This window comes from Hydra vulgaris, chromosome 07 (assembly GCF_038396675.1).
Source record: "Hydra vulgaris chromosome 07, alternate assembly HydraT2T_AEP".
In the NCBI taxonomy this organism is placed as follows: Eukaryota; Metazoa; Cnidaria; class Hydrozoa; order Anthoathecata; family Hydridae; genus Hydra; species Hydra vulgaris.
The window spans coordinates 34,269,765-34,292,908 of NC_088926.1; the positions used below are offsets into that span (position 1 = coordinate 34,269,765).

At 28.3% G+C, this 23,144-nt stretch overlaps 1 protein-coding gene across 2 annotated transcripts in view; it reads right to left on the reverse strand.

Moving 5' to 3' along the window:
• Positions 1-3,515: 3,515 nt before the first annotated feature.
• LOC100201888 (uncharacterized) overlaps positions 3,516-23,144 on the reverse strand; it is a 64,454-nt gene continuing 44,825 nt past the window's right edge. The window contains exons 9-11 of one of the 2 annotated variants that reach the window (XM_065801682.1): positions 13,024-13,113; positions 8,237-8,326; positions 3,516-3,854 (exon numbers count right to left, since the gene is read on the reverse strand). In XM_065801682.1, the coding sequence (XP_065657754.1) occupies positions 3,782-3,854; positions 8,237-8,326; positions 13,024-13,113 (253 nt within the window). In that variant the 3' untranslated portion in view covers positions 3,516-3,781. The remainder of the gene's footprint in view (positions 3,855-8,236; positions 8,327-13,023; positions 13,114-23,144) is intronic. The other variant, XM_065801683.1, reaches the window with a different exon arrangement.

Sequence of the window (23,144 nt, forward strand, 5' to 3'; positions counted from 1 at the left end):
TGGGCTGAGGCCAAGAATCTCCAGTCTTTCCTCGTATTTCATTTTTGCCAGAGTCGGATTGAGTCTCGTAGCCCTGTGTTGAACTTTCTCGAGCAGTTCTATTCAATTATTGGGCGAACAAACGTCACGTATAAGACTTTAAGAGTCTGCACATCCAGTTTCACAAATGTGTTTTTATTTTGTTTTTATTTTATTCATTCCCAGCATTTTATTTGCCTTCGAGCTGCAATTTATGATATAATTTGCTGTCTCCATTTCATGTTTGCTGAGAATAATACGCCTAGATCTTTTTGAATAGTAGTTTGTCCTAGGACAACATTATCCATAGAATAATCGTGTTTTGGATTGTTACTTCCATAATGTATTATTTCGCATTTTTCTTTATTGAATTTCACTAACCATTCTTTAGACCAGTCCCAAGCACTGTTTATATCTCGTTGAAGACTTTTTATTTTCTTTATTGAGTTCACATCGATCATTATTTTGGTGTCATCTGCATAGAGCTTGGCTACATTTTGTATTCTATCCGGCAGGTCATTTATGAACAAAACAAACAATATCGGGCCAATTACCGATCCCTGCGGAACTCCGCTGTAGATATCGCGCCAGCTCGAAACAGTATCACCGTTGACTACGCGTTGCTTTCTATCTTTTAAAAATTCCTCTAACCACTTTAGCAGCTTTCCTGTAATTCCATACGTTTTTAATTTTAAAACGAGTCTTTTGTGTGGCACTGTGTCGAAAGCTTTCGCAAAGTCTAAATAAACCACATCTACCGGACGATTCAGTGCAATATTTTCTGTTAAATAATCCACAGTTTCCATGAGATTTGTCGTGCATAATCTAGATTTAACAAATCCATGTTGACACTTCGATAAAAATTTATTGTTCGTAAAATGTGCCAAAAGTGAGTCTTTTATTATGCTTTCCAGAATTTTACACGGCACAGAAGTCAGTGATACTGGTCGATAATTATTCGCTTCTAGCTTACTGCCTTTGTTCTTAAAGATTGGGGTAATGTTCGCAAATTTCCATTGCTTAGGTAGTTCGCTCTTATCAATCGAAGACATAAATATCAATGTGATTGGCATTGCTAGTTCTTCAGCGCAATTTTTTAAAATGACAGTACTCAATTGATCAACTCCACATGATTTCTCAATGGATAATTTGCTTAATCTTGATTCTACGTCACTGTAATTAATTGCACTCGTCAAAATCTAAATATTTATTATTGTTGTTTTATTAAACTTTAGTGTATATTGTTTGTTATTTACAAACTTTTTAGTAACTTTATTGTCATTTTATGTATAAAGTCACATCACTTAAAAGTTCTTTTGTAAAAAAAAAAAAATTTAACTTAAAAAAAAAAGCGCAAATAAAAACAACATTTTATTTATATTCTTTTAGCTATAGGAACATTTTACTTACGTTCTTTTAGCCATTAATATTTTATAAGAGTTTGTAAAAACTATAGCAATAAACCAAGAAAAAAATTAATGTACTTTTTAGTAAAAAGCATTCCTCTAAACTAGCGTACATAGTAACAAAAGTTCAAGTAACAAAAGATCGCAAAAAAGAAGGAAAGGGCTTTTCCCCAACCATTTTACGATGAAATAAGTAATCTGCTACTTCTTTAGGTAAAACAAAAGCTGACATTAATAACTTTGTTGATGTTAAAGTTATTGATGTTAAAGTTATTGATGCATCAATAACAAAGTTATTGATGCATCAATAACTTTGGTAGTGTTAGTTACAATAGCACCTGGTAGTGTTAGTTAATAGCAGGTAGTGTTAGTTACAATAGCACCTGACTTTATCAATATCAACTAACTTTTTTGTGCATAGGTTTTTGATACAGTATTTAAAGCAGGAACGATAAGGTAAAAACGGTTTAAGCATGTGAAATTATGTGTAAGTTCGGTTACGCTTTAAAAAAATAAAAAGCCTTAAGCCAATTAACTCTGCCCTACGATGAAAGATCAACTAGTCAACGCGGAGACAAGATCGTGTGTTTAAATCTAAAATACTTTGTACTCTGTATCTTAAAAATATTTACTTTGGCACGCGAATTATTTTGAAATGCAGCATGTGTGGTTTTATAAAATACAGGCCAGAGACTTTCTGAGGCCTGTAGACTTAATTTGCTTTCTTGGCAAATAACAACGTCTTTTTTTTATTATAATTATTTTTGTATGGTAATTTTAAGTCACAAATAATTGGTTGTTTTGACTGAAAGACTTAAGTCTCTAACAACTTGTTGTTTTGACTAACGTTTTTTGGTTCAAACAAACGCTTTTTTTGATACACGTACTTTTTTTTTTAACTAGATATTGCTGTAAAGGTATGCGTCAAAAAATTTTTTTGTCAACAAAATTTTGTTTTTTCTAAAGTATTTTTAATTTCTTTAAGCTATTTGTTTAACAACTGGTATAAAAACAAAACAGCATGTTCTCAATTTGCATATGGATCTGAATACCAAATTGCTACTAATTTTACAGTATACGCAGAATAATGAAACATCACATTTTAATAGACAATATTATTTCTCATTCAAAATAAATACAAAATTCAGCTAATTTTCAACTCTCTCAACACTCAAAATGCTCATCATCAAGCTCTTGAACTTGATAACGAGCATGTATCATTTGTTTACTTATAATTCACTGGATGTTTTTTATTAGACTTTCTTTCCCAATTTTGCAAATTATACCTTCTCCGTTGAGAGTATTTTGAGTAGTTGACTTGAATGACTTGACATGAATTGATTCATATATAACTCAGGCAATAAAACATTTCTGTCAACTTGATCAAATTTTTGGAGCAATTTTCTGCAGTTATCACAAACTCCACTTGTAATTTTTTCATTACTAAAATCCAGTCTATTTTTAACTGTTAACTCTTTCAATAATAAATGTTCTCTTTTACATTTTTACAAATATAGAAAACACACAATTTTGAGACAACCCTCGTGATTTTTGAGTAAGACATTTTAAAATGTTATTAATCAAAAATTTTTATTGAGCAAAGCCTAATTAAAAGACATATTGCCTAGTTTATCACTATTTATGAATTACCTCTTTATCGCTTCTTAAAATAATTAATTTCTTCGATTTTTATTTTTTAATTTCTAGTTACTGCTACTTATTTACCAACCCATCTAAATAACTACTTCTTAAATCGAAACAATCTACTAACCAACGACTGCATAGGCTTTGTCTTGTAAAGTTTATTTTAGTACTTCTCTTTTTAGTAAAACTAATTATAAAAATTAAAAAAAAAAAAAATTTCATTTGGAACTTGTTATTTTAAAGTGTGTCAGCGTAATCTTAGCTAATCCAAAGGATTTCCTTAGGAACCGCCATAAGCATTAAACTTGATTTTTACAGACCGTAAGAAACTCATTTGATGTAAAAAATTTTACACGCGTAAAAAACAGGCTTTAAAAATATGGCTGATCGAACATGCAGATAAAACAATTATATTATTAGGGAGATATAGTTAAAACAATAGTGCGATAAAGTTAAAAATAAATGCAAGCAAAACTTACACGATAAAGTTTTCTCAATATATATATTTAAATAATATTTTTCTCTTTTTATAAAAATGTATAACAAAAAAGAAAAACGCAAGACAAGATGTTCTATCTATTTAAAAACATAAGCAAAAAAAATGACCAATCATTTTACTACCTATTTTTATATCGTCCGTTTGAGATAAAAATTTTTTGAGATAAGGAACAAATTTAAAAAAATCCGTTTTATAAACTGATACATTGCCAAATCTAAACTTGACCAGACATCTTTAAAAACTCTTCATACGCCTCATATTCATCATCATCGTAATCTTCTTCAGGCCTAAAACAAATAACGAAAATTCGAAAATGTAAATTATTATTAAAATCGATTCGAATAAATCATTATTAAATATTAGAATTTAGAAATGTAGGTCCATTTGTCAGACCAAAGACGTATTAATAGATGGACATTCAACTGATTGTTTAAATACCAAGATATCCGCGTTATCAATTGTTATAAATGACAATAGCAAAACAATAGGAAACTTTTGCGTCACCTGAAAATACTATTAGGGGAGACCGGGGCTAGTTGGCTCGGTTTTTACTCTATGAGCTCTGTAGCCTTAACAGGACATTTTTTTTAAAATATTAAAGTGTAGTCTTAAAGAGTATGGATTAGAGTATCTTATAAAATTTGCATTCATTTACAAAAAAAATTCTTGGGGCCTTCCGGACCCTCAAAAAAAAAAAAAAAATTTGCGCCAACTTACCCCAACACGGGGTAAGTTGGCGCAAACTATAAAAATGATTATTAATGCACTATTAAGTGCGAAATTAATAGAAATTTTTGTAAAATTAATTTTTGCAACAATTTTATCCCAAAATTTAATATTACTTTTAGCTGGTACCAAATATTAGTCCGTATAAAAGCCAAACAGTAGCCCACCTTTTATCTGTGGAAAAAAAAAACTAAAAAAATTTTTTTTTTAATTTTTTTGTAAGAATAAATATTTTCAATATTGTTAAAAATTAAAAAAAAAAAAATATTTTACAAAAATAAATATTTTTTTCCATAGCAAATGCTATGAGCCAACTTACCCCGTGAAAAATTTGTCAACTTACCCCGAAAGCTTTTTTTTTAATAAACAGTCTATAGATCCTGAAAAACGGCAGGTTTGAAAAAAAAATCTGACTGGATATAGTAAACCAATTGTGACTGGAACTTTTACAATAATTTTTTTTTCATACGACTAAATATTTTCTTTGTAAAGTAAAAAGGAAGCGATGTTCTAAAAGTTACGTTTTTGTCCAAAAAACGCATAAATCTCAATATCACCCATGCGCATGCGCGAATCCTGACAATACTACAGTGAATGATGAAATAGTCAATAAGGAAGTTTCTGAGTAATTTTTGTCACTTTCTGATGATAGGCTCTAAAGATAAACGCAGTTCGTCAACTTACCCCTGCGGCCAACTAGTCCCGGTCTCCCCATATACTACTAAAATACTATTATATACTATACGTCAAAATGACAACTGTCTCATCTATCCAATTAAATAAAATAAACTTTATTGTGAAAAGTGTTGTATTTAATACATTTTACCATTTTCATAAAAAATATTCTATATATTCAATTACCCTAGTATCACTCCTGTATAACTATTAGGGCGGGTCAATTTTTTTTTCAAGAAACAACATATTGTGTGGGGTTCCTATATATATATATATAAAGATTGTATAGTAATTTTGAGGTCTGTGCTAACCTTCGTAGGTGTCACACACAAAATCAGATTTTATAGCAACTACTTTTGTTTATATCTTTATTCAAATATCTTATTTCCGTTGTGCTTTCCAATCAAACTAAGGAATTTTTCCCCTAGATTCCAACAAGTTGATTACAAATTTATAACGCTTTTCATAGCCATATCTAATTTCTAATGCCTAATATTCAAACAATTCTTTCCATATTTTGACTACGACAAGGATATTTTGGAATACTTAATAGACTGTCATTGGCTTTCAAAATACCTTCATTTAAAAAACATTCAGTAAAGGTGGTGAACTAACTTCCTCAATGTCCCAATTTACTCATTCACTGTAATTATTGGCTCTAAGATTTAATGTTACAGGAAGTTTAAAATGTCTATTGGGTTCGTTAGTATTTCTGAACTTGAGTATCCTTTGTATGGCTGCAGTTCTAACTTCTTTTCTTTCATCATTTATCATTGCCAATAATATATTCTCAGTGTTGGCAAAATATGAGTATATTTTACATCAATAACTGCATTTCTTATTAATTGAGCCAGATACCATAAATTTTGAGCGCCATTTATTGCCAAACGATGAGATTTAATGTAGAACCATCCTGGTGCATAGGATGTTATCAGCAAGTATATGAAAAGCCCTTTTTATTTTTTCGAAAGGAACTACAGCTAGTTAAGTCTTCCGTTAATTTTTTACTAATATCTCCTTTAAATGATGTTGGGCCAGAAGTTTTTCCATAAATTTACTCGAACACATGTTCAAATGAAAGTTCATTTAAATGAAGTTGGCAAATGAGCCGCTGTATTGATCCATTAAGTTCTGTTACTATTAGTTTTATCCCTCCTTTAAACTTACCAGTGTTTACTACAGATGCATCACATAAGATAGCATTTAAAGAACCACTACTGCCAGTTTCAAATATTAAATGGAGAATATATAGCTGCTTGGTTCTCCAACTATTGTAATATGTTCTTCTTTAACTATTCCTGTAGTTGCTTTGTATTGTCTTTTCTTCCATAAAAACCAATACATTGTAATATCAAATTTTCACATTTTCTCCAAATTACATTTTTTTGTCCAACACGTCTTTTTTGTTCTACATTTTTTCCATCAAGTATATTTGATTCATTTAGTATTCCCATGTCTTTTAGAGCACCATTAACAATAGCAGCAGTTGCTCTGCAACTGACACAATAACAATCTGCCACAATATCCAGTTCATCGTAAAAAATCCTATATTGATAACAATTGTTTAAGAAATTATCAGATTCATAAAGTTTGTCATTTTCATCATAAAATGCATCTGATTCAATACTTTTCTCAGATTCATACAAATCATCATCAGTATTGCGATCTATCTCTTTCTCTACACTTTTATATGTATTTAACTGCTGTTGCCTTGTTACAAATTTTTTTTTTTGTGTTTCGGTATTTTTTTAAAGTAGATAAGTGATCAAGTGGTCCAAGTTAATTTTTGCATTGCTTTTATCCAATAAATCCATCCCATTCTTTCATTGGCACTTTAAAAATATATCTGCGTTTCTTCTTTTCTACTCCTACGTCATATCAATTGCACAAACATATATCAAACATTTTGTTCAAAACTTTCAATTTGGCATACAAATTCAATTTGGCATACAATCATTTCTTTTAACTCGAGAAATTTTATTTAAATGCTTTTTCCATTAATCTACATACTTTTGAGAAAATTCCTTTTGTTTTGATAGTAAAAAACAAATTTACGCCATATATTTTCAATTTCTGTAGTAACTAGTTGATAACATTCATGAGCAGAACTTGACCTTTTGCCTATAGCATCTTCATTTATGCGTACATAAAAACAATATTTTAAAAAATCTTTTTTTGTAGGTATCATTGCTGTTGAAAATTTAGAACCTTGCCCGAATGTTAAGTTGCCAGTATTACTGCCAGTATGAAATGCTGCCATATATGATTTGCTTTTTACTAATTATATACTACTTTTAATTACTAAGAAATAAAATATATAAAAATATAGAGGCTAAAAAGAATTTAATAAAATATTAAAATATACGGCAACTTGTGCAAATTATTCAAATTAACATGAATTTTATTATAGCAAGGTCATATTGCTCAAATTATTATAGAACAAATAAATGTAACAAATACCTATAAATATAAATATATCAAAATTATAAAAATAAAATAGTATGTAACTAAAAACTTAAAAATTAGTTTTACATGAATAAAATAAAATTGTCAAGAAATTAAAAAAAAAATAAATTTTTTTTATGCGAAAATTGTGGTGAATGGTTATATGGTCCAGTCCAATTTCTCACAGATGTTTCCCTTATAAACATTCGAAAATATAGGTTCAAATCAAAATTAGGTATTTATCTGTCTCATGCATATAGTTTAGGCTGACAAATAACTGGTTAGAGTTTTTACAAGTTAAAAAAACTGGCAACGCATTTTTTTTTCACTTTTATAAAATACTTTATTGTTAATTCATATCATACTTTAATTGAGGGGAAAGTAAGTCTCAAAAAAAAAAATATATATATATATATATATATATATATATATACTTGTTTTATCCTAATGAATGTAGGCTCATTATGGTGTAATGAAAAATCGCCGTAACAAAGGCATGATACAATATCATAATATGTTGTAACAAAGGGGATGATACAATTGCATAACTTGTCATGTGAAATGTCATATATATATATATATATATATATATATATATATATATATATATATATATATATATATATATATATGTATATATATATATATATATATATATATATATATATATATATATATATATATATATATATATATATATATATATATATATATATATATATATATATATATATAATCACTACAAAGTAAAATTTGCAAAATTATTTTTATTTGGTAAAAACATAAAAATACTTTCGTTGTCGGATATCTTTAAAATACTTACTTTAGTTGACCAGATATCTTTAAAAACTCATTGTATGCTTCAAATTGCAATGCATCACCATCTTCATCATTTTCCAAGTTTTCTAAGGGTCTAAACAAACAAAGAAAAAATGCATAAAAATATATTAATGCCTACAAATTTCTTTACACATTGGGGTGTTTGAGGACCATTCAGTCCCACACCGTGGAAAAAAACAGCCAAAAATAAACTTTATAACTCATAACACTTTTTTATGCTGACTTTTATTGTTGTTTTTTATTAACAGTTTCAAAGGTGCTCCAAGAAGTCCTAGAAATCATAACATAAAAAACCACAAAAAAGCATTTAACAAGTTAGTTTTTTTATAAATCAATGCTGGCTTTCATGACTTAAAAATAGAGTTTAAAGAAAATTCTTTTTTTTTTTTTTTTGAAGTTTATTGCCAATTGTTCCTTGTGTGGTTAAGACAAGTTTCCCTAATGTTAATTTCTTATTTAAATATAACACTAGAGACAAGTTGAACAATTTTTTACAAATAACTGCTCTTCTTAACACTAACCTTAATTTCAATAATGTCATACTTATGCAACGGTGTAGTTATAGAGCTCTTGCTTTGTAAGCAAGAAGTTCCAAGTTTGACTACACCCCTGGTGCTGCCCTAAACTTGGCTAGTTCCTCAAGGTTTGTATTTGAGAGGTAAAGGGAAGATTTATTATCATAAAGAAGTTGAAAAAAAAGCTAATTGTTTTGCAGATCACTAGGAAGGTAGATTACTATTTAAGGTTTATGGTTTTAAGATTTAAGGTTTATGAGCTGCTTTTACCCTTAACCACTAAACATTAAATTAGGGCTTTTCAATTATAGCTTTCACCTCCTAAATAAGTTGGTTTCACCAGAGCTAAAGAGCCAAACCAAGCTTAGTCTGGCTATCTTATTTCAATTAAATTTGAAAAGATATTTGAAAATATATCACTAGTCAAACAAAGTTGTGTTGACAGTAATGTCAATATAAAACTGGTCAAGTATAATTTAAAACTGTTTAAAATATGTATTTATAAAAAATTGCTATATATTACTTATAATATTTTCAATAGAGCAACCAAAAATATGATCTAAAAAATACATTTTAACTATTTGATTATTACAAACAATCAAAATTAAGCTAAAATTTTGTTTGATTAAAATTATAAAAACTCTCTCTTTTTATACTCATAATAGATCACTACTTATTTGTAAAGTGCCATGAGCAAATTTTATTTATGCATGTCATGAGCAAACTGCAATTATATTTCTTATAAATATTTATATAAAAACACCAATTTTATTTAAGCCTGATATCCAATAACTGTCAAAATGTCATACAACAGATTCAGGATTTTGTTGCACAACAATGTTGCAATGTTGTTTTACAACAAATGAGCAAATTATGCAAGAGGCTGTTCCTAAATAATAATGCCCAATTGTTGAATGTGATGTCAACAATTTAAGACATTTCTATAACTATGAGAAACTGACATTAAGACAATAAAAATACAAGGTTTCACTTAACTTTGTATTTTTGTATTAGTTTTTATAACTTTTGGTTAGCCTTGCAAAACTTTCTCACAACTACATCACACAAACAAAAAAAGCAAAAATTTAAAAAAAATTGCTTTATTGCAAATTTAAATCAGATAAATCAAACATATATTAACATTTTCATGGTAACATAACTAACATAACTTTAAACTGAAGTTATAATAGTAAATACTTAAAGCTTTAAATTAAGATCGTTTTACTGCCTTAAAAAAAAAAAAAAAACCCTGAAAAGAATAACAAAAAGATAAATAAAAAATGGAAATACAAATATTTTACTTTACAGTGAAATATTCATAGTCACGCCAGAAAAAGTAAATCTCAAAATCCATTTTTATTTTAATTAACAAATATTCAGTTGAAATAAGTTTTACTGGAAAAAAATAATTTTTTTAATAAATATTTTTGGTTACTCAACTTATTTATTTTTAAGTATTATTATAAACTAATTTATTTAACCCATTTATTATAATTTTTATTAAATTTTTGAGAAGATTATGATACTGTTCAATTAAAACCAAGATAAAAAAATTTAAATTAAAAAAATATTAAAGATTGAAAAAAAAATAATACAGTTGTACAAAGGTAATCAAAATGAAATATTATATGTTCCTTAAGTTTGTATAATAAAATACAATGTTTTTATTACACAAATATAAGGAAATGTAATTAACAAAAAATTATGTTAGTATAATTTTTTGTTAATTAATTCAGAGATGTGTAAAAATCACTATGATATTTACTTTTTGAAAAAACAGAAATTTCACAAGCAAGTTTTTTTTGTTGTACTTTTCTTTTCAATTTTTGCTAAAGCCGTTTGAAAACAAGTACAAAACGAATTATAAACAGCACAAAATGAATTATAATTATAGTGCTGTATTACAGTTGTTTACACACAAAAAAAGTATTAAAGTAGAGCTAAATCAAAAATCTTAAAAAAAATAAATTAAAAAACATCTTGAACAAACTAGATAACATAAAGAAATAATAGTTATAAAAAAAAACTTAAGTACAGGGTGGCGCAAAACTACTGTTTTGCGCAACATGGTTTGAATTTTTATAAACTTTTTAAATTCATTTATATTTTTTGATTTTATTTCAGAATTTTGTGAAGAAAACTTGAGGAATTTGAAATGGAACACTACACAACAGAACAGCGATCAACAATTGTTGAATTTTATTTCGAAAATAGATGGTCAATTGTTTTGACCATTATCAATTGTGTTTATCATCGTTTTATTTAATATGCACACTGAACCATCACATCCAGAAACATCAACAAATACACATTTGGCACAACTGGAGCCATTGCAGAGGACCAACAATGGCTTGATTATGCCATTTCATTAAGACAAAAAGCAGAAGAAAATCGCAACTTCATTACCAATTTGATAATGAGCGATGAAGCCCATTTCCAATTGAATGGTTTTGCAAACAAGTAAAATTGTAGGATATGGGCTACGGAGAATCCAAGAATCCAAGTTTATCAGCAACAATAAAGTTTTTTTTCTCCACTTAAGTGTACTGTTTAGTGCGGTGTATTGCCTGAAAAATTAATTGGTCCATATTTTTTTAAAATGCACAAGATATCTTAGTTATGGTTAATGGTGCTAAAGATCGAAGATGCTGGACAATTTTTTGAAGCCTGCCGTAGAAAACCATCAAAAGTTGAGGTTCCAACAAGATAGAGCTGCAGCCCACGCTGCAAGGGATACAATGGCTCTGTTATGCGACCTCTTTAGTGGAAGCATTATTTCGTTTAGAAGGGATTTTAACTACCCTCCATGTTCACCGGATTTAACAGCGCCAGATTGTTTTCTTTGTTTATTTTAAAGAAAGGGTATATGTAAACAAGTCAGCGACCATACCACAGTTAAAACAAAACTTTTGCAATAAAATTCTTTTAACTCAAAAAATTTTATTTAAATGCTTTTTCCATTAATCTACATACTTTTGAGAAAATTCCTTTTGTTTTGATAGTTCAAATACAAATTTACGCCATATTTTCAATTTCTGTAGTAACTAGTTGATAACATTTATGAGCAGAACTTGACCTTTTGCCTATAGCATCTTCATTTATGCGTACATAAAAACAATATTTTAAAAAATCTTTTTTTGTAGGTATCATTGCTGTTGAAAATTTAGAACCTTGCCCGAATGTTAAGTTGCCAGTATTACTGCCAGTATGAAATGCTGCCATATATGATTTGCTTTTTACTAATTATATACTACTTTTAATTACTAAGAAATAAAATATATAACAAATATAGAGGCTAAAAAGGATTTAATAAAATATTAAAATATACGGCAACTTGTGCAAATTATTTAAATTAACATGAATTTTAATATAGTAAGGTCATATTGCTCAAATTATTATAGAACAAATAAATGTAACAAATACCTATATCAAAATTATAAAAATAAAATAGTATGTAACTAAAAACTTAAAAATTAGTTTTACATGAATAAAATAAAATTGTCAAGAAATTAAAAAAAAAATTAAATTTTTTTTATGCGAAAATTGTGTTGAATGGTTACATGGTCCAGTCCAATTTCTCACAGATGTTTACCTTATAAACATTCATAAATATAGGTTCAAATCAAAATTAGGTATTTATCTGTCTCATGCATATAGTTTAGGCTGACAAATAACTGGTTAGAGTTTTTACAAGTTAAAAAAACTGGCAACGCATTTTTTTTTCCCTTTTATAAAATACTTTATTGTTAATTCATATCATACTTTAATTGAGGGGAAAGTAAGTCTCAAAATATATATATATATATATATATATATATATATATATATATATATATATATATATATATATATATATATATATATATATATATATATATATATATACTTGTTTTATCCTAATGAATGTAGGCTCATTATGGTGTAATGAAAAATCGCCGTAACAAAGGCATGATACAATATCATAATATGTTGTAACAAAGGGGATGATACAATTGCATAACTTGTCATGTGAAATGTCATATATATATATATATATATATATATATATATATATATATATATGTATATATATATATATATATATGTATATATATATATATATATATATATATATATATATATATATATATATATATATATATATATATATATATATATATATATATAATCACTACAAAGTAAAATTTGCAAAATTATTTTTATTTGGTAAAAACATAAAAATACTTTCGTTGTCAGATATCTTTAAAATACTTACTTTAGTTGACCAGATATCTTTAAAAACTCATCGTATGCTTCAAATTGCAATGCATCACCATCTTCATCATTTTCCAAGTTTTCTAAGGGTCTAAACAAACAAAGAAAAAATGCATAAAAATATATTAATGCCTACAAATTTCTTTACACATTGGGGTGTTTGAGGACCATTCAGTCCCACACCGTGGAAAAAAACAGCCAAAAATAAACTTTATAACTCATAACACTTTTTTATGCTGACTTTTATTGTTGTTTTTTATTAACAGTTTCAAAGGTGCTCCAAGAAGTCCTAGAAATCATAACATAAAAAACCACAAAAAAGCATTTAACAAGTTAGTTTTTTTATAAATCAATGCTGGCTTTCATGACTTAAAAATAGAGTTTAAAGAAAATTCTTTTTTTTTTTTTTTTGAAGTTTATTGCCAATTGTTCCTTGTGTGGTTAAGACAAGTTTCCCTAATGTTAATTTCTTATTTAAATATAACACTAGAGACAAGTTGAACAATTTTTTACAAATAACTGCTCTTCTTAACACTAACCTTAATTTCAATAATGTCATACTTATGCAACGGTGTAGTTATAGAGCTCTTGCTTTGTAAGCAAGAAGTTCCAAGTTTGACTACACCCCTGGTGCTGCCCTAAACTTGGCTAGTTCCTCAAGGTTTGTATTTGAGAGGTAAAGGGAAGATTTATTATCATAAAGAAGTTGAAAAAAAAGCTAATTGTTTTGCAGATCACTAGGAAGGTAGATTACTATTTAAGGTTTATGGTTTTAAGATTTAAGGTTTATGAGCTGCTTTTACCCTTAACCACTAAACATTAAATTAGGGCTTTTCAATTATAGCTTTCACCTCCTAAATAAGTTGGTTTCACCAGAGCTAAAGAGCCAAACCAAGCTTAGTCTGGCTATCTTATTTCAATTAAATTTGAAAAGATATTTGAAAATATATCACTAGTCAAACAAAGTTGTGTTGACAGTAATGTCAATATAAAACTGGTCAAGTATAATTTAAAACTGTTTAAAATATGTATTTATAAAAAATTGCTATATACTACTTATAATATTTTCAATAGAGCAACCAAAAATATGATCTAAAAAATACATTTTAACTATTTGATTATTACAAACAATCAAAATTAAGCTAAAATTTTGTTTGATTAAAATTATAAAAACTCTCTCTTTTTATACTCATAATAGATCACTACTTATTTGTAAAGTGCCATGAGCAAATTTTATTTATGCATGTCATGAGCAAACTGCAATTTCATTTCTTATAAATATTTATATAAAAACACCAATTTTATTTAAGCCTGATATCCAATAACTGTCAAAATGTCATACAACAGATTCAGGATTTTGTTGCACAACAATGTTGCAATGTTGTTTTACAACAAATGAGCAAATTATGCAAGAGGCTGTTCCTAAATAATAATGCCCAATTGTTGAATGTGATGTCAACAATTTAAGACATTTCTATAACTATGAGAAACTTCAAGTCATGGCACTGGAAATTTATGAAAAGTTATGCAAAATGTATTAGAAAGAGCATGAATGTGCAAAGCCAAAAACCAAAACTTGCAGGATATAATTTTTTACAAGTTAAAAATATTTCCCATTAAAATACTGTATAACAAAGAAAAAAAAAAATTAACCATTAAATAAAAAAGTTATTACACATTCAAACCATATCGGTAGCTTTGCGCCACCCAGTACAATTATTTTTCATGAACTTTCATTAAATTAATACAAGGTCATTCATTATGGTATATTATTTTGAATGAATGACCTAGGATATGCTGCTGATAACTCTATGTTTAATTTTTTACTTTTTTTGCTTGAATATAGCAATTATTTTTAGTAAAGAATCTTTGTTTTTGTTTTTTTAGTATATAAATTAAAAAAAAAAGTTAAATGTCCATAGTTCCACATTTGTGTGGTTTATTAATCCAATTTAAAAGATTGGTCCTAATCATTTCCAATTCAAACTTTTTTAGTACTTTGTATTAAACTTTGTGAAATTATTTGGCAAAATCAAGAAAAAAAAAAAAAAATCAACAGAAGCTTACATGATACAATGTAGGTCAAAAAATAGTTTCAAGTAAGTTTGTATAGTGATATTTTTTGCTAATAAATCTGCATATATATTTGGAGGAAAGAATTTCAGATATTAGGTGATGACCTTTCCTTTAATCATTATTTTTTTCAAATAATTTTAGAAGATACAAAAGTAAAGGAAATTGGTCTGTAGTTATTTAGGTAAACCTTAGAGCTATTTTTATACAATTAAGTTACATTCACTATTGATACTACAACATTTAAAAATCAATGCAAGAAGTACTGCTATTTTTTACTTATTTGATTCACAATAGTTGTAAAATGTTTATAAACAAATTCATAATCAAATGAAAAGTTGAAAAGCAAAGCGGATGGCAAACCCAAGAATAATTTGATCATGAATAGTAAAGACAAATTGAACTACCTTTTTGTATGTATTGAAAAGCAAAATCACATAACATATTAGCAATCAAAAATAAATTGTTATAAAAACTGGACAAAGAATGTTATGATTACTAACAGTAGGTTTGCTGTAATTATAAGCAAAAAGGTATTTCAATACTTAAAGGATGAGTAATCCCCAACACATATCGTGTTTATATTAATATTTCATATTAAAAAGAATGTTCAAAAAAACATTTGAGTTAAATTTTTTGATTAAAATTAATAATAAATGATTAAGAAATACTAATTATGTGGTTTCATTTTAAGCTTGCTTGTGCCATTTTACTATCCAAATGAAGTCTTTAACATATACATGAAGATTATGACTTTTTGACTTTTAAAAAAATGATTTCCTATGTCATAAATCGATGAACTTTTGTTAGAAAACATTGAAAACATGTTCAATTTCTCTAGGTTGTAAAAAAAGGTCACCCCGCAATTAAAAGTACGAATCGTTATTTATTTAAACTTGTTACTGCTATTACTAATACATGTGGCTTTGCTGAAAACCATTTAAAACTTGTATAGATTAGGAGTGTTTAGAACTTTAGAACATTTTGGAAAATTCCAGAATATTTTAGAACATTCTGGAACATTTTAGAACATTCTGGAACAATTAAGAATATTCTAGAACAATTTAGAATACTTTAGAACAATTTAGAACATTCTAGAACAATTTAGACTGTGTATATAATATATACACAAAATTAGATAAGCAACTATATTATAGCTGCTTATCTAATTTTATAGTTATTACAGAAGCAACATATGGCGACTTACAAGCCTAGCAATAGTAGCATTCAGAAGAACAAGGATGTCTGGACCATTAATCTGGTAAAATTTAAAGACTCTCATAAAAGAAGAATGATCCCTTTGGAAGAATATTCTCTGGAAGAAAAGTGCAGAATGCCTCTCCAGAAGCAAATTATCGGACGCTACCATTTCCTTGGACCAAAAATCAAAGGAAGAAAGGAGCGAATAGCGGAAATTTCCAAATAAGTCACCAAATTGTGGAAGAATAAATTGAATTTTCCTCATGTATCTGATCAAGTTATACGAGCAAAGCTTGATAAAATATTGAAATGTTATTATAAATGTGTCAAGTGGGGAAGCTATGAACCTCTTGATGAAATTTTTGATATTACTAATGATATTACTAGTGGATGGAAGATGGTTATTTTCCGAGGACGAGCGATTGTACCATCTCAAAGTGAAAAGCAAAGGAACAGTGGGATACTCTACAGGCCAAGCGGCCAGTAAAGAAACGATCCATCCCTCTAAAAGACAAAAACTTTATAACTAAACTTTATAACTTTAAAAACTTTAGGTCATCCAACACATCATCTTACTATCCTGGTTTTAGTGATTCTGACTCTGAGGCTGACAACAGCGAATATGAAAATGATGAAGAAGAAGATGAGAGTACTCCTACACTAAGCAGAAAACATCATAAAAGCAAAATTGCAGTCAACTTGGTGACCTACACAAGAGTATTACAAACAAAGCTGCTAACATATGGAAGCAATTGTCAAGGCATTGACATCTTAACTCCATGTCAATCAGCTATTTACAAGTCAACAATCAAAGAGGCAATCAAGTTGAAAAAAGAAATGATTGAAAAGTTACGTATGGAAAGTTGGTCCTGACACTTTGATGGCAAGCACATCAATGGAACCCATTATCAAGTGGTCGTCCTTAAAAATAAAGAAGAGAAATCAAATTGGATGTCCTGGGCTTGGTAGATGGCAGGGGAAAAACTATTGCTCAATGAATTTTTAAAGTTCTCAATGAATTTCACCTATGGAATTCAATACAGATAATTGTTGCAGATACCACCAGCATTAACACTGGAAAAAAGAATGGTGTTGTTGTAATATTGCAACGAATGTTTGCAGAGAATCGCATCAACAAACCTCAGTTTATCAGTTGTCAACACCATGTATAAGATAGAATCCTCCAACACCATGTATAAGATCCTTTTTATTTTATCTCACTCGAGTGTTCCGATTTTTTTTGATGAAAAGGGACATTTTTTCATTGATCAGGTTTCAGAAATTACCCAACATCAGCATTGCGAGATGGAACTCCAGAGCTATACTAGCCATCCTGGTCTTCATTTTAATTCCTTCAACAAGAACAGTTCTGTCGATTTATATCATATGGCTGGGCAGACCATTGGTATACAGACAGACCAAATGTACAGCGAAAACAACTTTAATAACTTGGCTGAAGTACTGAATCCATACAAAAAGGCTTTAAGCTCTTTGAAAAATCACTGGAAGCAAGAGCCATCCGTTCTACAGATCCCCAGAAGTAATCCATGCGCAGAGCGCGCAATCAAAGTAATGAAGGAAATGCATTCGTCATGCAAAAATTGCACCTTCTATTCCTTCTATGCAACAAGCAAGAGCAAGAGCAAGGTAAACAGTCTGAGTCATTGTTGGATTGAAAATTTATTGTACTACATGACTATGACATTCTAAATACATTTGAATTTATGTCAAAATCAATTTTTCAATGGTGGGGTGAACTTTTTTCAAAAGATATGCAAATAATAGTTCATTTCGTGCTTTTTAGGTAAAAGTTCATCAAACTACAGTACAGGAGCATGGGGTTGAAAAAAAGTCATAACCCTAATATACACATTTTTACAGACAATCTATGATTTATATTTTGTTTCAAGTGCTTTTTAATTCTTATGAGTTTTAGTGAGATCATTGTAGAACTTTTTTAAATTTATTTTTAGTATGTTTCACCAACAATATGGTTATTAAATTTATTTCTAGTATTTTATTCTAGTATTTCTAGTATTGTTCACAATTACTTATTAAAACAGGTGCAAGCGCAAAACAGGCGTAAAACCTAAAAAATATTTGTAAAAAAGTAAAAATGAACTATTATTTTTATTATTTTCAGCTTGTTTTTCCCAATCTTAAGGATAATTTTTAAAAACTACATATCTTTTATATATTTTCATGGCACTCTCCTATATAAAGGTCATCTTACTTTCAACTTGAATCTTGTTTTTTTTATATATATTTTTATCAGGTTATAACATTCATATTTTAGCTTAAATATTTTTTAAAACTTTTTTTAAAAGTAAAATTTAAAGTCTTTTTCTATTAAATATGACGCATTGATTGCAATATCGTTTAACTTTTTCCAAATATTTACAATGCAATTTGTAAAGAAATTGTAATGGAACACCTGGTCATAAGAATCTTGTGATCATTTGCACAATTTTAATATATTTAGTTTATTAGATATTTTATACACTTAAATTGCATCACTTTTTATATGAATCAGTGTTTTTTAAAAGACACTACAGTTGAATAAGACCAGAGTTATCTTTATCAACGCACAGTGGGCCAGTGATTGGACAAAAGTATAAAATCCAAAGTCAGAATTTTAATGTCATAATGGTTTTAAACAATTATATAGATATTATAAAACAATTTAAAACCGTTTATATACACATAAAATTTTAATGAATATACTTATGATGTGGTTGAAGTAGACGCAAAAGTAAATTAGAAAAAAAAATTATAAAGAGAAAAATGTTGTTTAAAAAATTGATGGAAATAAATAACATTTACATAAAATATCGCGCTTTTTAAAATATTAAATTATAACTCTATATATTATCTGGATTTTAAAAGTTGTTTGACTAAAATTGGTATGTAATTAACATATTTGCAGCAACTTTAAACACGCTTATTATTTTATATTTTATTGTATGACTTTTGTTTTTATTTGACAAAGTTTTTTTTTTATTGCTACATCTTGCTTTTATACTTAGATATTTTGAAGCTTATATATGTTTTCTTTAATAATTTCATAAATATGGCTGCCACTAGGCGCCATGTTGGTTTTCTTTCACATTTGAACATCTCTTACCTGACAAAAAACCTGTAGTTGCGCTCAAAAACTTATATTTGCACAAAATTTTCAAAAACGCGGAAAACATATAATACGATCTTACTCATACTAAGCGTAGTACTGAATAATAATATATATATATTTATATATATATATATACATATATATATATATATATATATATATATATATATATATATATCGTAATTCAAATTTTGTTCTTATTAATTTAGTGCTTGTCAAACCAAATGGATTTAATAATCTGTTTTAATTGGTTTGGGGGGGGGGGGTTACTCATTTTAGATGTTGAACTGCTGTTTTTATTTAGGTTTCATAAGTGTCACAAGAAACGAAATTCACCAGTTTATCAGGCTCAACAGTCTGTCAATACATAAAAAAGAAGACAGTATACTTGTATACAACTTTATTAAAGAATATGATTTGAAGTTTCAAGGTAAAAAGTTTGAGAGTCAATTTCATTTATTTATTTCTGAATATGGTAAAGAATGGACTCGAAGTAAACGACCCGATGCAAAGTTTATTAGGAAGAATTCAGCTTGGCTTGAAAATGATTTTAATACCATATTAATGAAGGAGAGTAAAAATAAACAACTTGGCAGACCTACATTACCATTTGAAAATTCGTCTTCAAAAACAAAGAAAAGAAAAGTTGCAACTTGGTCAGCTTCAAATTCTTGTGAGCTGCTGTTTGCTAGTGGCACACACCTGTGGAAAGAAGGTAGAAGAAAAGATGCTCAGATAGCAATAAAGTTAGCTGATAACAAAGATGCTGAACTAGATCATTCTGATAATACATCTGAAGAAGCATTGGCTCTTTTGTTAGATAATGAGATGAGCAAATCTCAATATCAGCGCTTAAGAAACAATGCGAAAAGCAAAAAAAGTAATTTATATCCACCATACAATGATGTACGTGAGGCAAAAGAGAGGTGTTTGCCTAGTCATGAATCATGGGCAGCAACAGATTACTCTGCAAGCATCAATTTCTAAGCATTGGTAGATCATACTGGTTGATCATGCTGCGGTTGTTGGAAGTACAACATGATGTTATCAATTCGTTTGTTTTTGATAGGCTAGTTCTGCGCTCAAAGGTAGATTTTGATGGGTCAACTGGGCAAAGCATTTATACACAAGTTACTGATGAGCTGGAAAACAGAAGCTTTTTCCAAGAAGCAAATTTGTTTCTTACCTGCTTTGTACCACTTGAATTGACAGGGTTCTCTGGTCAAGTGGGGAAGAAATCCACATCCCTCATCAACATTGTACTGCCGAATTGTGCGATTTAGGTTTGTAAAGGAGACAACTGATGTAATGAATGCAGAGCATCAATTTCTTGAAAATGCTATTGGAAATTTAACTACAACTCCTGTGCCTAAGTATGAAAACTTAACTGTTCTTCACAAAGTTGATGTTACCATGATAGATGGAAAAGTAGCCACTGCATTATCTACAGTTACTAAATCAAGTCAGTACTGCTCAGTTTGTGGTTCAATGCCAAGTCAAATGAACCAACTTAATATTGTTTGCAATTTGCCATTAACTCCGACAGGATTGAAGCATGGCTTGTCAACACTTCATGCATGGATTCGTAGCATGGAGTGTTTGTTAAAAGTCGGCTACAAAGCTGAAGTGAAGAAATGGGCATTAAGGTCAGATGCAGACAAAGAAAAAGTTAAAGCTAAAAAGAATTTAATTCAATCTCGGTTCAGAAATGAAGTTGGGCTGGTGATTGATATCCCTAAGTCTGGTGGTTCTGGATCATCAAATAATGGCAATACTGCCCGACGTTTCTTCTTTGCTTTTTATACAACTTTATCCCTGGTACTACATGCCACAGAGCTTGCACAAAATCTTGATACATGGGTGGCAGGTTGTTGATGAGATGGTGTTGCCAATTGGAATGATGAGTGAAGAGGCCTTAGAAGCACGAAATAAAGACTTTAAAAAATTCCATGAATTTTTTTCAAGGAAATGTTCGCGTTTAAAGACAAACGAAGACCTTTTACGGCGTTTTATGTGCTCATCCGATCCAGTAATCAGTGCTTTACAATCACCTAAGCACCCTAAAAAAGAAAATTTTCCAGATGGTGTTGTGCAACTATTAAAAGAAAGCCATTCTTTTATTTTGTAATTTTGCCTGAATTATATTGTACATAACTATTTTGTATTTTTAAATATATAGACATACCACTAACTGAGCTTGTACTACTTGTAGCATACATTGTCAAAGATTTTCGTGAATGCATGGGTACAATAATACCCATACAAATTTGAAAAATTCTGTAGACGCTTGTAAAATCTGCTAATTAGAAAAACTAATTAACTAAGCTAGAGTATAATTTTTTTACAGGGAACCAAGTTTATTCAGCAACGTGTAATAGAACGTGTAATAACACTAGTTAATCATATTAAACTTAAAAAAGTTTTGCTTTCCGTGAGCGAGGATAAAAGGGAGGACTTCATAATAAAACACGTGCTAAATAGTGTACATAGCACAAATAAAACATAAAACTAATAAAATTTAGCTGTTGCTAAGCAAAATTGGGTATCCATAGCAACTAAATAAAAAAAATTTATTTACTTTTTTAAAAAGCGTGACCTCATATTGGTACTTATGTAAAATTTGGTGAACATAACATTTGTAAAAATAACTGAAAAAAAAAATTATGTTTTTGCTACCCAAAATTAGGTATCCATAGTAACAAATTAAAAAAATAACACCTTCATAAGAAGCGCAGAAATCATATTATTACTCATCCTAATTTTAGTCAATATAGCCCTAATATTAAATAAGCTATAAATTTTGTCCAGTAAAAGTGAATTATGGTCCACTGTGCAATGGAGGCAGTAAGAAGAATATTCTTATTATCAATTATAAATAGAACTGATACCAGTTCATTTTGTAACCATAGCTTGTTATTCTCTTTGAAATAAATTTTAGAGCTTTTGCATATATTTCACCTTTGTTGAAGATGCTTTATGAAATTAGACAAGTTATTATTTCCAATTAAGTTTGTGCATCCAAAATATAAGGATTAGCTAACTTATAGTTTTCTAGTATTATATATGAATTAATGTCAATATTTTTCATGTTTTACATATATAAAAACATGGATTACACTTATAAAACTTTATAAATTTTAAGATATATTAATGTTAAAATAAGCTAGTAATATCTAGACTAACTGAGACCCTAGAAAATCTAGACTCACTGAGACCCTAGAAAATCTAGACTCACTGAAACCCTAGAAAAATCTAGACTCACTGAAACCCTAGAAAATCTATGATTATAAAATACATATGTTTTTGCTACATAAAATCGGATACATCAGTTAACTTGTAAAAATCATTATAATCAACCACGCAGAAATCCGGGGATTATAAACCAAATTTATATTGATAATATACATATAGAACAATGTATTTCAAGTCTCAAATTAATAGACCACCGTGGACCATAAAAGCATTTGATTATATAAGTGAAATTTTAACTGAAAAAAGTACTTCAAATATACCACCATCTGAAATCATTTTATTTGAACTTACATTCAAAATAGTGTTGCAATAGCTTATTTGAAAGACATTACTTGATTTTATTAAATTATGCAATAAAAGAGAGGTTTTAAAATTAACAACTATTTTATGCTAATTGGTAACAAAAAATATTTTGAAATAAATCAAAAAATATTTTTTAAAAAGAAAAAAAAGCTTTTCATTCCACA